Below are 14,531 nucleotides of genomic sequence, written 5' to 3' on the forward strand. Positions count from 1 at the left end.
TTTTTTTAAATTTATTTTTTCAAGAAAGCTACTGACTTCCATGAAATCACACAAGTTAGGCAGTAAAACACTTCCATTTACTACTGTCATCTGCTGAAAGAGGCAATCTCAGCCTTCACTGTTAGAACCTGAGAGAATTTAGTACTTGACACATAACAGTGCTGGCCTAAAGCACACCAAGAAGTACATTTCTACATGGTATCAATTACTGTTTAAATTAATAAGAAAAACTTCTGTCAAATGATTGCACAGAAGTTTCTGCAGCTCAGCCATGCAAAAAGAGTATTACCTGTCTGGGGGTCAATCTGGGGAGTGAAAAAATATGGACATTAAACTGAAATTTTACTTTATTTCTAAATATTTAAATCAATAAACCAAAAATACCAAAAATCTGCTTTCTGAGATTTTGTCTATCAACAGGAATAATTCAATGCATCACTCATAAACTGTCCATGGTTAGAAAGTATTTGCATTATCTGAATTCACCCTTGATTCAAGTAGGAACAAGCCGAGCAAACTCAAGCCGTAGTTCTTCTCATCTACACACGTGGCTTGCACCAGCATGACTACGTAGTTATTGTCCAGAAGCCTTAATTAAACGTAGACCATAATTGTGTTACCACTATTAGAGACAGGGAAACCCACAGGGGTAGCAATAGGCTTGGTAGCTACAACTGTCTGGCCTGTACAATGCTGTAACCTATAACCACAGTCTAGCAAAATCCATCAAATAACCTTGCTTTTAGCAAAATGATTTCCAGTGCAACAGGAGTTGTAGTGGGAAGTCACTGAAGGCATGATTTGGAGTGGAGGGGAGGAAAAAAAACAAGCAGATCAGTGTGTCATAAAGCACTGGCACATAGCTGGATCTCTCTAACAGAGAGCTGGGTCAATACACATATTCAGATTTAGGAGCTGTCATAGCCAAAAAATAGCTGAAATTGTGAACACAAACAGGCAGCAGATAACTGTGTGCCAGCGCATGGGTGAATGTGTGAAATTGAACTCATGAACTCTCAGACAGGAGCCTGCTACTTGCAAGATGCAACCAGTATGGGCTGCTTGGAAATTTTGATAACACTGACAAAACAGAAGTGATGCATCCCAAATCCTCCAATTAATATAGACAGGTCATCGATCCACTAGTTAAGAGGCTGATCATTTGCTGTTCTTATGCACATACACTATTTAGACTGGAGGAACTAGGAGCTTGGTTTCCAGAAATATCTGGTGCCAAGAGATGGGTTCCTGAAAGGAAGAAGTGGTCTTGGAAAGAAGAAAGGGGTCCAGAAAGAAGAATGTGAAGATCCTGGCCTGAGGAGAGGTCTGGGAAATGGGGGAAGATCCTGGAGATGAGGAAGCCATGGACATCAATGCCAGGGGATGCTCAGGGACCTTGTCCAGTGGCACCTGAGATAGGTAACTGCAAGCAGCATCAGAGCAGGGACCGACATGACTTTCTGCCCAACCTTCCCAGGCCAGCAGTGACCTCCCTTCAGGGAAACGGAGACCTAGGGATTGAAATGCTGACAGGGAGGGACAGAGGGAGTGAGTGAGTGTGAGAAAGAATAAGTAGGGTGAAAAGTGTAATGTCACACATTCTTCAATAAGTCTGGTATCCAGATGCTCTCCACATTGGCATTTATGCTGTCTCACCCTTGACAAAAGCTCAGCATCATTTTTGATTCTTTGGTTAAGAAACAGCTGAAATTTCCACATGGGGCATTTTGAAAGAGCACCTGTGAGAGACGCACCCAAACCCCATCAATGTCTTAAGTGTTGAATTTTCTGCTGCTCTTCAGAAAAATCTCTGTTTCAGCTAACAAAGAGTTTGTTGCCCTTGGAGAACATCACTAACAGTTCAGTCTGCCAGAGCGTGCCATCATCTTGTTACGAAAAACAACTGCTCATCAGAGGCTATTGCTCATCTGCTGCTCTCCAAGAGAAACCATTCTGTGTCATTCCTTCTGGTGACGTGAGACCCGTCATACTCAGTAGCTGTCCCATTGTGCTGGTTTTGGCTGGGATAGAGTTAACTTTCTTCATAGTAGCTGGTAAGGGGATACATTTTAGGCTGAAAACAGTGTTGATAATAGAGGCAAGTTTTAGTTATTGGTGAGCAGTGCTTACACAGAGCCAAGGCCTTATTGGCTTCTCACCCCACCCCACCAGCGAGTAAGCTGGGGGTGCACAAGAAGTTGGGAGGGGATACAGCTGGTACAGCTGACCCCAGCTGACCAAAGGGATATTCCATACCATATGACATCATGCTCAACAATAAAACTAGGTGGAAGGTTGACAGGGGGCTGCTGCTTGGGAAGCCGCTGTGCATCGGTCACTTGGTGGTGAGCAATTGTCATTTGCATCGTTTGTCTTTCTTGGGTTTTATTTCTCTCTGTTATTTTCATTTTCATTACTACTATTATTATTATTATTTTCAATTATTAAACTGTCTTTATCTCAGCCCATGAGTTTTCTCACTTTACCCTTCCAATTCTCTCCTCCATCCCACTCAGGGGGAGCGAGTGAGCAGCAGTGTGGTGCTTGGTTGCCGGCTGGGGTTAAACCACAACACCCATCCAGAGGTTAGTAATGGAAAATGGACTTCCATGCTCAGCTGTGTTGACGGACTAGATCTAGCCAAACAGACCAAGCACCCTGGTGTAACCTCTGCATATTTGCTAGGTGTAACAAACACTGCAAGACAGACAACATCTCACCTTGCAGCTGTAAACAGACATGCAGATGATCCCCTAATGATGCCAATATGCTGTGCTTAGGCTTGCAGAGAAAGACAAAGTGGTGGAACAAAATGAGGCTTCACATAGCAGCCTCTCATTTCAAACTCATTGCACTCAAGTGCAATTATTGTGAGGAGAGGGGGGAAGACATAGCCACCTTTTTTTTTTCCCTTTTTCCCTTTTTTTCTTTCTTACTTCCAACCCTTCTATTAAGCAGGAAATAATCTAGTGGTCAAAACAAAATATTTCAAGATTTTCAAGATCACTGCCTGCATGTTATAAAGGCAACTACAATGCAATCACAATTTTCAACTGCAGAGCGTGTCTTCAGAATTAGAAGTCAGAGAGAGGATCCATGTGTGTGCAGCATCCTTCAGCATGTAAGATAAATTTATGTCAAAGAGGAAAAAAGTTATAGATTGTATATACTTGGAACACTAAAATTTAGGCAGATTAGAGAAGATAATTGCTGAAGTTGCTTTTACTTGCATTCATATTACCAAAGCAGAAAGAGCATGCGATGCTCCATGTGAGCCACAAGGATCATTTGCTCTCCGAGACATCCTTCTATATTAAGGACAGCAACAACCAACTGTGGGTAGGCATTTTATCCTACATGATGTCAATGCTTTATTTCTTGCAAAAGCATTTCTGCTAATTGCCTCATTTTATGGCTTCTGCAACTCACAGTAAGGTGAAGCTCCTAATAATTTCCCTTCTAGATGATGCTTTTGTCAGCCATGTGGCAACGTAATTATCCACATAACAGTGATACTCTGGTAGACAAAGACTCTAAGTAGAAAAATAATGTTTTTACTAGAAGGTCAGCTTCAAAGAAGATGCATTTCATTTGCTTATCTGAAAACACCCGATGTCCCATATTAGCTCAGGAAAAGTACATAGCAGGACATAAAAAAGAAATCCTGTATTCTGCTTCATTCCTAGGTCTTTAACAAACCTTAAGTTTACCATTAAGTTCTTCGCTGGGGCTCATCTCAGGAGCAATGGCCACTACTGAGTAGGGTGGTGTTTTTCAATGTAGTTTTTGGTCAAGAATCATATTGGTTAACATCACGTTAAAATACTGATTTTAGATGTGCTGGAAATTTTTATTGTTTTCCATATAATTAGGCAGCAAATGCTGGTCAACATCTTTAAAGTCTCTTTTCACTGAGGATTAACTGCAGTTTCATATTAATAGCAACTTCCACAAAATTACAGTGAACTTGAAAATTATCTAGTAACAAATGTGAAACATGCTTGGTGCTGTTCAAGGACAAATTAGAATTTAAAATATATTTCCACCCTCTTTTCTCAGCTAAGCAGTTCCTGATTATCCAATTTACTGATAACATTCTTGCCTCATCTCAGAGGAGGAAGCCCTCCCAGAGGATAAACAGATGAAATATTTGCTTTTCAATATTTGCTTTAAAGTATGTTTAACTCTTTATTACCAAAGAAAAATATTAATTTAATGCAGGGATAATGTGTGGCCCTCTGTAGCTACTTTACAAATGTGAGGCTGTGTGAATTGTTTGTCATGCTTATTAAAAATAGGAGACATACCGATGGAGCATACCTATACTGCATCTACCATATGTGTTTCTACCTCTTTCTATCTGTTCATCCCACTTTCTGTATTTTAATAGACAAACTATCCACTTTCTGGAAATTTTTCAGAGTCCAGATGACATTATCTATACCTGACTAGTCTATAACTAACAGTTAACTGCATACTCTACAGTTTGATATAGTACTTCATATTTCCAGAAGGCTTTTGTTTAGCTTTTCTTGCAGTGATCCTCTCAAAAGTGGGAAGGTCTACATTTATGGAGAGCTATTAATTCAAGAAAGAAATCATAGGAGAAGCCAGGTTCAATTTCAAGCTAATAAATATGTTTAAATTATTATTTTGCATAATTTTTTTGCAGATGTGTGTTAAAAAATGCAATGTTTTTGTTTGCCCTAAACCCTAGCATAGCAGGTCACAGAGGACTGAAGTAATTCTCACTCACACTGATTCTCAAAAGCACTAGAAGATTTAGGTGCCCAGAGCCATTCAGCATCAATTGGAGCGAGAACCTAAGTCTCCAAAATCCAGGAGTGGATTTACTGGAGGGAAAGGGGAGGGAGAGACAGGGACTTTAGGCCATTTATTAATATATGGGATGGCTCCTAGTACCAGTCACTGATGTGGCTGCACAACTGCCCATTTTCCTCACAAGCAAAACCGAAGGAGACTGGATTCAGCTGCTTTTGAAAACATCTTTCCATAGGGAAACCCTTTGCCCTTTTGCATTAATAATAAACAACATTCACACACACAAACCCTATTTTATACTGTAATAGTCTATTATCTGGAAAACAGATCTGTGAAGACTCAGCTGTGACTGCTCAAGCCCATTGGAGAGGTGGACACAAAGCCACTTCCACAAGCTGCTCCAGGGGCATCTCCTCACAGTGGCAGCTCTTTACCCTTCTCTACAGGGGAAAACTCCCATGCTGATGCAGTGGCAACATGAATCTCTTCCTCCAAGGCCATTTAGGCTGGGAGATGCTACAGACACTGGGAAGAGTGGAGGGCAGGGTGAACACTGAATGAATAATTTTTTTTTCCTTTATCCTGCAAGAAATGCCTCAGTAAATAAAAATGCCTTTTTTTTTTTTTTTTTTTTTAAAGAGCTCTGGAGGAGTCCTCCAGACCACCATAGCTTTGGAAACACAGCTTCAGTTACAGTCATGCTTCCGAGGAGTACTTCTACTTTGTCTAGCTGCCAAGCAGTGGTGATCAATCTGTGACTGTTTATCGCATCCTTGTCTACCTGGATAATGCTAAATAAAGGCAGGCTTGGATCAAACCAGAATGCCTACTTAATGGAGTGAGGCAGCAAGCTTAAAAAAAGACAAGAGTATTCTTTATGAGGGAGCTGATCAGACTGGAGGCAGAAAGCACTGTGTCATAGTTCCTGTGAAATTTTGCTATATTTAATAAACATCCACATAAATTACAGTTATATAAACACTTCCTCAAACTACAGAGTTTTTCCATTACTTATTAGTTGCAGTTACTGATAGTCTAAGAGAAGAGGTTCAGATGTAGCGACTAACAAAACTCAGAGACCATAGCTCCCATCCAGATCTCTCTCTTTCCTTAATTCCTGCATTTGAAAAGCTGGGCCAATTTATCAACTTTGAGCCTAGCTTTATGGAGGATGTTGCGTTACATCTTTGGGGATAAAAGTGGTTGAAAGTTCTAGTAGCCAGAGCAAATAAATAAATACAGGCTGCTTTTAAAAGATGTGGCCAGAACAAATTATTCATGGCACTTTGTTGGTTGTTTGAAACTCCAGAACAACTGGCTAAACCAGAGCAGAGGGTGGTAGGAGTGAGTCAATACTGAAGGGACAGCACAATTTCACTGCTTAAGCACTGTAGACTGGAAGTAAACTGTGCTAGGGGTTTTTATGTTTTTTGCTTGCTTGTTTGTTTTCTACAGTTTTCTCTGACTGGAACCTAGTTAGTTCCCTGAGAAGGCAGGTATTGAGTTATTTACCTCCAGAGCTGCAAAGGTCTGGAGAATCTGCATCCAAACCAGAAACTTGATTGCCCTGAGACCAATTATAAATGCATATATCTCAGATACCTAAGCCAGCAATGGCACGATCCAGAAGGACCTGGTTTTGACTAATATTTGACATTGCAGACCACAATTTTGTTTGGTCTTTCTGAAAGTTTGTGGCCCTCTAACACGTCTTTCCAGGCAAAGATATTCCAACAGGTATGTCAATAAAACAGGTGGTTGGTCAAAAATCTGTGTCAGAATTAAAGGTAAGCGTGGAATGAAACTGCTGAGTACACTTTTGAAACACTAAGAAACATACAAAGAAGTTGTTAGAAATAAGCAGCTACTTCTTTAAAACACAGCTTTAAAGGATTGACTTTAAAGTCAGCTATTTTTAAAAGCAAAGTGGCTTGCTTTTTTGCTACACTACTTATATTTGACTTAGATGGGAATGCATTAATTGCATGTAATATGCTTGGAATGTGTGGAAAATAAAATTTTTTCCATGTGAGTCAGCACAGGAAATGAACTGCAAATGAGTAAAATGTTGAGAAGTCTACAGATGGAGTTTCTTTAAAAATACACAATGTTTTTCAAGAGTAGAGTACTGACATCATGTTTTCTTCAAGAGTAAAGTATCACAGAGATGACTGATGACACACCACAGACTGAAGAAGAGCAAGAACTTGCTTCTGATCAGCATAGTTTAAGACTCTAATCTGATGCAACATTAATAGTTTCTATCTTTGCCAGTGCCAGGCAGTTTTTCCTCCTCTTATTGGTCATTACCAAAGCTTACCCCACTCTTGCTAAACACAGAAAGTGGCAGATAACACAATGCAAACTCAGAGGTGTTCTGATTTGATCTTATTTCACAGTGATGTAAAATAAACAAACCAGTGTCTTCTAAACAATGATCTAGTGATACATTCCACAAGATACTTTAATTTTCAAAATTCTCCCTTGCTGGGGTTAGATATTAAAATAGTGATAAATACTACTAGTAAGAACAGCAAATGACCAGGTTTCTAAGAGTCATACTGTGGATGTTCATGGGTGGATATATTTAGGAAAACATGTAACCTGCCATGGACCCAAAACCTCAGTCCTAAACTAACCAACATCTGGAGCTCACAGCAGCAGAACACTGAGTGGCAGAAAGGAGTACAGAGTCTGCTCCAACATACTATTGATTTGCTCTGAGGTTACATGAATTATTATTGTTGACTTCAGTATGAGAACTGACAATTGCATTGGAGTATTTGATGCTGCAAGAACACCCCATTAATGTAAAATGGATCCTCTGTGCACTCCTCAGAGCTCCCTTGAATCTGAAATTTTCTCCCTTATTTTATTTGGCAGAAAACTACTGCTTCAATATCAAATTTCCTTCTGTTTACCGAGATGGAACTTTAGCCCCAGTCTAATACAGTTAGTAGGAACACGTCAACTCTTCTCTTTAATGTGAGGTATGAAGCACGCTGGTTTTCCTTTTTTGTAATCGAACCAATAAACAGAGTTTCTTTTGAATATGTTGCACTGCACTCTGGGATGCATGAAAAGCATTTGAATTAGTAAGTTTGCATTATATTGATCCCAGTAAACATCTTCCTCTGCTGAAACCAAGTACATGTATTTGGCCTTTATCTTATGACTATACTTCTGTCAAATGAACAAACAGGCACACGTGCTGCACCCCAAAGGCAACATTTGGCTCATAGTGCCTAACAATCAAGGAGAGATGATGCACATATTTTTTGTAGGAAGATAATGTTTCACGTTCCTTTGCTTTAATTTTGCTGTGAAAAGAGCAGCACAGGGAGTCTGCTGCCTCTGCTCCAAGTGTCCTGTTCACTCGGAAGCTACAGACCAATTCTGCCGTGCTAGTGCGTACTGCACGTTCATGCTATGCACAGTTCATCATGCCACCCTGTACCAAACAGAGCTGCTTAGTTCATAGATCAGAGAGCCATTTAAGGTGAACCTGGAATCATTCTTGGTGGCAAAATTGAAACCATCTAAAGTCAAGCCGGGATTTTCCTGGACTCTTTCCCCCAGTCTTCAAAACATGTATCTGTCTTTGCCTTTATTCTCATCAATAAGGAATTTAAAGCCATAGACGTATTACTCTCAAATGTCACTGTCCGTGAAAAATGCAAATAGAGAGAACAAATAGGCTCCATGTTGCAAGCGTAAATTCAGAGTCCCTGCACAGAAGTGAATTTTTTTCCGTCTGCCTTTGGGAGCAAGCTTGACACGATTTCCTGAAAAGCTGCCCATTTTGCTTCACCATCCCCATAACCAACAGTTGCACAACTTATATAGATTAATTGAGCTGCAAACAGTAACATCCAGATCTCCATGCTGCTTAAAATACAATACAGGGAAACCAGGCATGACTGCAGTAAGGATCAAAGACAGAGGATTACAGCAATAGAGTAGATGTCTGCCTATGAGAATCAGGGCATCTAGACTCTAAGGTAAAACTCTTAACATCTTTTCTGCCATACCTCCTAGCAAAGATGAGCTGGAGGACGTCAGAGAAATTCACCCGACTCAGCCTGCCGCCAGACAAAATAGGTCGCATTAGCTTCTTCAGCAATTATGAAAGGCTTCTTTCTCTAATGAAGTGGCTCAGATACAGAACAGAAAAGGGAAGCCCTCAGAGGATAGAAAAGAACATTAGAAGTTCAGAAGGCAGGTGGGGTTAAAGCTGATGTTGTGAAGTTTATAGCTATGCTTCAGGACTTTCCCATCCCAGGCGGGACACAGATTGCCCAGCAAAGGAGAAGGGCATGGGTGTTTATGAACTGGAGTTACTCCCTGCAAAGTTTGCTGCCAGTAATAATCTGTCTTGAGCAGCAGTGTTTTGAAACAGTATTGCTGAGTTGTGCAGATTTGTGATGATACTAATCTCCATACAACTTCATGAGAAGCAGCCAGAAATGTGAAGGACTTATATTTGCAGTATATATTTGTGAAACTAAGCTTTGATAGAACATCCATCCACATTACAGGAGGAGACAAGTTCTGGGCCTGTTTCCATACATAAAGTTACATCAACTGCTTATTTTCCAGGCTTCCTTTCAATCTCTGGACTATGACCTTCCCTGATATTGATGCTTTACTCTTTCTCCCTTTGACTTGTTCTACCACTTCAAATAGAAAAAATCTTAAAAGACTGGAAAATAACACAAAAAATCTAGGATCAAAACTCCATTTCCTGGATTCAGTAGAACTGTGGTGCAGGGAGGATGAAATCAGGCCTCATGTGTTTAATTCTTTAATTCATGGAAGCAGGATACTCTTGCATCAGTGTTCTGCAGACAGCTGCTGTTTCCAAAGAATGCAAGTTCCCCGCACAAGGGGGGGGACACTGAGCACCCTTATGTGGAAAAGGAGGTACCATTCTCTGACAAAGGTTGAGCAATCCTACCACCATCTTTCAAGAAATCACCATACTGTTATCTGAAAGGCAGTGACTTCCATGCCACAGGACGTGAGTTTCTTACAATAAGTTAGACAAATTACAGATAATAGTTTGTACTCAAAGACCTGCACTCCTTCTACATGAAGGTAACTGAGTGTTTTGCTCCTTGGCCTGCCTAAAAACTTGAAAATTGTGTCACTCACTTTCACACTGATATGCTGCCACAGAATTTATTCCTGTTCTACTGTGCTGGGACAGCTAGATGATAAGTATCAAGAAGACCAAATCATATGCATAACAAGCTAGTCGCAACAATGTGAATTTCTAGGACCAGACTTCTGAATAGCAGCTCCTGCAGCTTCTCACAATGGTGACCATGCATGTTCTACACCTCCAGCCACCTGCCACCACTTCTTTCCTGACCTCTCCTTTTACAGCCCCATAGATAGTCTGCAGCATGAAGGCTAGCTTTTTAGGCCTTCGTACTGCACTGAAAATTACCTTACAAGCAGAGCTCAGTATGGAGTTATTCTCCGTACGCTGAAGAGAATAATAAATTATTAGCTCTGTCCAATATGTCTGTCTGTCAGTTAGCCCTTGGCAGTAACTTACATACCCATGAACAGTTTCAGAGAGAAGGTGATCTTTCAAAGGTATAAAGTTTGTGTGAGGTTTTGTGAGTAGCACAGATCAGGTAGAAGAATCCCAAGAAAGTCTGCAGTGTGAATTCAGCTGTTACTTGTTCTGTTGACCTGTTGTCCCAAAACGTGTGTCCTAGACAGCCAACATGCACACACAAGCAGCTCAGAGCCTACCACCCAGCAGATGCTACTGCTTGCCCAGTTGTCACTTAGGAAAGATGTAAGGCAGCTGGAGCAGGTAGGCGTGGTTGCCACAGTGAATGGGAACTGGGGGCAGACACAAGGAGCAAGAGAGTTATAATTACTGTTGCAGAAAAGAGTAAGGATAGCAGACGCAAATTTGCAAGACAGATTTCTGCTGTTTGTAGTGTAACATACAACAGAGTTTGTGCTTGGTAATCATTATAGCCTCAACAAGAGAGGAATTTGACTCTAGCTGAAACCCTCACCTGTAATTTGTGATAACAGCATGTGTCTACAAGGCAAGAGATCTGTCAAGAAATATAGAACTTGTATTAGCCTGTGGCAGATGTGACAAGTCCAGATCCTTTCTGCATGAATATTCTCAAGTAGACATCTGGACTCACGTAAGTTATGGAAAGGTCATCCTGCAAGTTCTAGCACGGATGCCCACAGAGATTTAAAAAATAATTTCTTACCAACAATCATGTGGTTGCAGACATCGCAGAAGGTGGGTTTTTTGAAGATGTGCTCCTGGAAGATGTGAGCCTTGTTGTTTTCTGGCAGCTGCTGGGCTCTGGTGGGGGAGGACGCCTGGCTGTCTGAGCTGGGGAGCTGCCCAGTGCTTGTGCTCACCTCAGGCATCAAGTCTACTTGCAGTTTCACATCGCTATTAGTCCTCTGGAAGAAATTGTCTGCACTTTTACTCCGCAAGCTTTTGGTCTTGAAGGAGAGTGATCGTTTCAGTTTCTGCAGCTGCAACAAATAAGCCAGTTACAATTACTGTCTTTTCCTCTTCAACAGCAAGGCAAGACTCCTGGTTTTGGGGTCTGCTGTTGACAAGTGAACCTGGGAGCCACTTGTAGACCTTGAACCACCTGAACAATAAAATTGACTTTAGAATTTAACCAGCAATTTCAGAGCAAAGAAAACAGATCCCAATCAGAATATAAACTATTCTACATATGCTTTCCGATACAAAATAAACTTAATAGCCCTAATAAATGATTCTATTGGCCTTTTCTTTCAGGTATGACAGCAAAGATGTACTGCAGAGAATACGCACTGGAGAATATATCCTTTGTATTCAAGCATGAGAGTATTATTCATCCTTGCATGGTCCTTAAGCAGCCTGTAAAGCCATTTCAGGAACAGCTGTTAAATGGCAGTATAAGAGGAGTGAATTCAGTAAATATATTTGATATACTTAAATTTCCTGAAGATGGCAGAAACAGAGATTATAGGCAGTTTTGTCTGAGAAATTCTTGTTTTATTTTATTTTTTAAAGGAAAGAAGGCTAAGGAGCAGTAACAGTATAATTTACTAGCCAATTGATAGTTAATGCATTAATTAATAGTAGTTAACACACATTCACATATATGCTTGTATATTGTATTGTGTATTGATATTGTATTGTGTGATTGATTGTGTCAGACTATTAAGCACCACAACAAGGCATTATTAACTTAAATTTATTAACTCCAACTCTTTACCTGTAAACTGTCTTGTACCTTATCAGAGCTCTTCTCATCCTTCCCCCCTCCAAAATTTTATATAAAGCTGAGAAAGGTGCTAGGTGAGGCACACAAGCTATCAGTATATCAGCTACACAATTTTCCAGGTTTGTCAACTCCAATGGCGCACAAGTAGAGCCTGGGTAAAAGCAAAGCCAGCTTTGCATCCACTTCTCGTTTGCTATCTCTGTATCACCTTTCACTCAGCGTTATTCCAACTACTGCAAAATCATTTCAATCATTGATGCAATTCTCTGGGCAAATATGATGTAACAACTGAAATTTTCCATGCCCCTCAGGCTGTCTGTGGTAACCAGCAGGAATGGTTTATATTAGAAACTGTTTATGTTAGAAGGAATGATCATTAGGAATCATAATTCACACGAATATAAAGGGAAGGAGTTCACATACTTTCCCAAAAAAGCATGGCATTGGTCTGTCACACTGACTTAGTGGCCTCAGAGCACTTGCTCTCCCTAGATTCCATTCCTGATCCACCCAATTTCCTTATGATGCAGCTGAAAGCACACTGTTGGAGAGGAGCCTCAAGGCATCCTGGGGGTAAGCCTCTCCCACCTTCAGACACAAACAGCTGGTTTTTGGAGAGGGGAGACACTCCAGTTCTCTTCCCCATGTTTCACAATACTCCCCAAGTCCAAAAAACAGGCAAAGAGCTGCCATTGCCTCTGGTTAACAGTGTTTGGGTTTGCTACATGGAAGCAAACTGCGTTCTGCTCCCTGAGCTGTTTCTCCACACTGAGTTTGGGAGTGGGGTGGAATCAGAGCCAGGGGCCCATCCCACATGCACGACTCTCTCTGGGTTCATGGGAGGAGCCCCAGATCCAGATGAAGAAAATACTCACCTGTTTGCCAAAACCTCTCAGTCTCTGGGGGCATGTGTAAACAAGAGCAATTAAGTCATTAAATGCCAACTACAAGGTAAGAGCAGTTTCTGGTTTCTGAAGCTCTTTCAGCTGAAGCCTAAGTCATGGACTAGCTGAGCCCAAAACTCGGTGTACAACTGCACCAACAAAATGTGAGATCTTCCCTCTTCTGCTTGGATGTTAAGTCACTGGCTCCTGAAATCACTGAGGTTACTCAGTATTGAAATTATTTCATCTCCCCAGTGACAGGCAGGAACTCAGCAATAATTCACCCCCTTGCTCCTGAAATGCTTCTCACTGAAGTCAGACCTAATTAGTGTAGCAAAACACAGAGAATTACAACACCACAAGGTGACTGAAATGGCATTCATTATTGATTTGCCATCCATTTCTACAGTGCCACATGAAGTTAATTAAATTTCAAAACGCTGCTTCTGCCACAGAAAGAAGACTAAGCTGTGCAAGACAGTATTTGTTTTATCATGAAACAACTGTCCTGCCAGTTTGGACAATGTATGCAGTACGTTTTAAGGAGCTCTGCATTTACCATCCTTATCCCATTCTCCTGTGCACTGTCATTTGCTAGTCAAGGGATGTACCAACAGCCTTTCCTCCCCCAGGCAGAAAAGTGAACAGTTTTCCAAAGGAGGGTAGTCCAGCATTCAGACTATGCATGTTCAAACATATGCATACACACTAAGGTAAGCATGCAAACTGGGCATACGCCGTGCACCTCCAACCACAATGTTCAGAGCAGGACACATATTCAAGAATGAGTTGATCAAGTTACATTCACAGATTTGGCAGGCATCTCTGCACAAGCTAATCATCCTCTCTGAGATTCCCTGAGCACTGTCCTGTGTTAACGTGGTTAAATAATTTCCAGACAAGGCAGGAATGCCTGTTGTTACCCACCTGCAGATTTCATACTCATTTGCATTCAGGCTAGAAGATACCTACATGTTTAGCTTGCATTGCATACCTAAAACACCAATGAAAGTCTGCAGCTATTATATGCCAAATAGGTTATATGTGTACAGAAGTGACTATGCAAAAATGCAGAACACAGGCAATGTTTAGCATTTTGCACAGCTAATTATACACTTTGCTCAGTACTGTTAAAAAGTACCTCTCAGATCAGAGTGTTTTACACCCATCTTGCATAAGTGTGCGTCTACAGGGCACTAGAAGATTGGCATCAGGTTTTAAAATTTGATCCAACTTTCCTTTCTCATACTAGACCCATGAGACAATTTGAAATAGGGTACTGGTATGTGATTGTTTACTCAGGAAAAGTTGGCCCAAGCAACAGCAAGGGTTGTTGTGCAGATAGTATAAATTGTAAAACCATAAAAGCTTAAGTGATTATTATGCTGCAGTCAAGTGAGTATCACCTCCCTTACTTAAATCATCACTGTCTCCTCATTTTGAAGTTTGCTATGGCCTAGCTCTATTCTTTTATTAGAAGATTTCAAATGTATTAAATACAGGCATTTAATATATGCCTGATTTTGATCTGCCATAAACTGATTTAATGCAGTTGTGATGCCACTGGCTCCTAATAGAGCTGCTATAGCAT

General features: G+C 40.8%; 1 protein-coding gene across 4 annotated transcripts in view; it reads right to left on the reverse strand.

Moving 5' to 3' along the window:
- The window catches only part of STAC (SH3 and cysteine rich domain), a 253,151-nt gene that overhangs the window by 40,244 nt on the left and 198,376 nt on the right, over positions 1–14,531 (reverse strand). For all 4 annotated transcript variants that reach the window (XM_054817053.1, XM_054817052.1, XM_054817050.1 and 1 more), the window contains one exon: positions 11,034–11,310. In XM_054817053.1, the coding sequence (XP_054673028.1) occupies positions 11,034–11,199 (166 nt within the window). In that variant the 5' untranslated portion in view covers positions 11,200–11,310. The remainder of the gene's footprint in view (positions 1–11,033; positions 11,311–14,531) is intronic.

This window comes from Grus americana, chromosome 2 (assembly GCF_028858705.1).
Source record: "Grus americana isolate bGruAme1 chromosome 2, bGruAme1.mat, whole genome shotgun sequence".
Classification (NCBI taxonomy): domain Eukaryota; kingdom Metazoa; phylum Chordata; class Aves; order Gruiformes; family Gruidae; genus Grus; species Grus americana.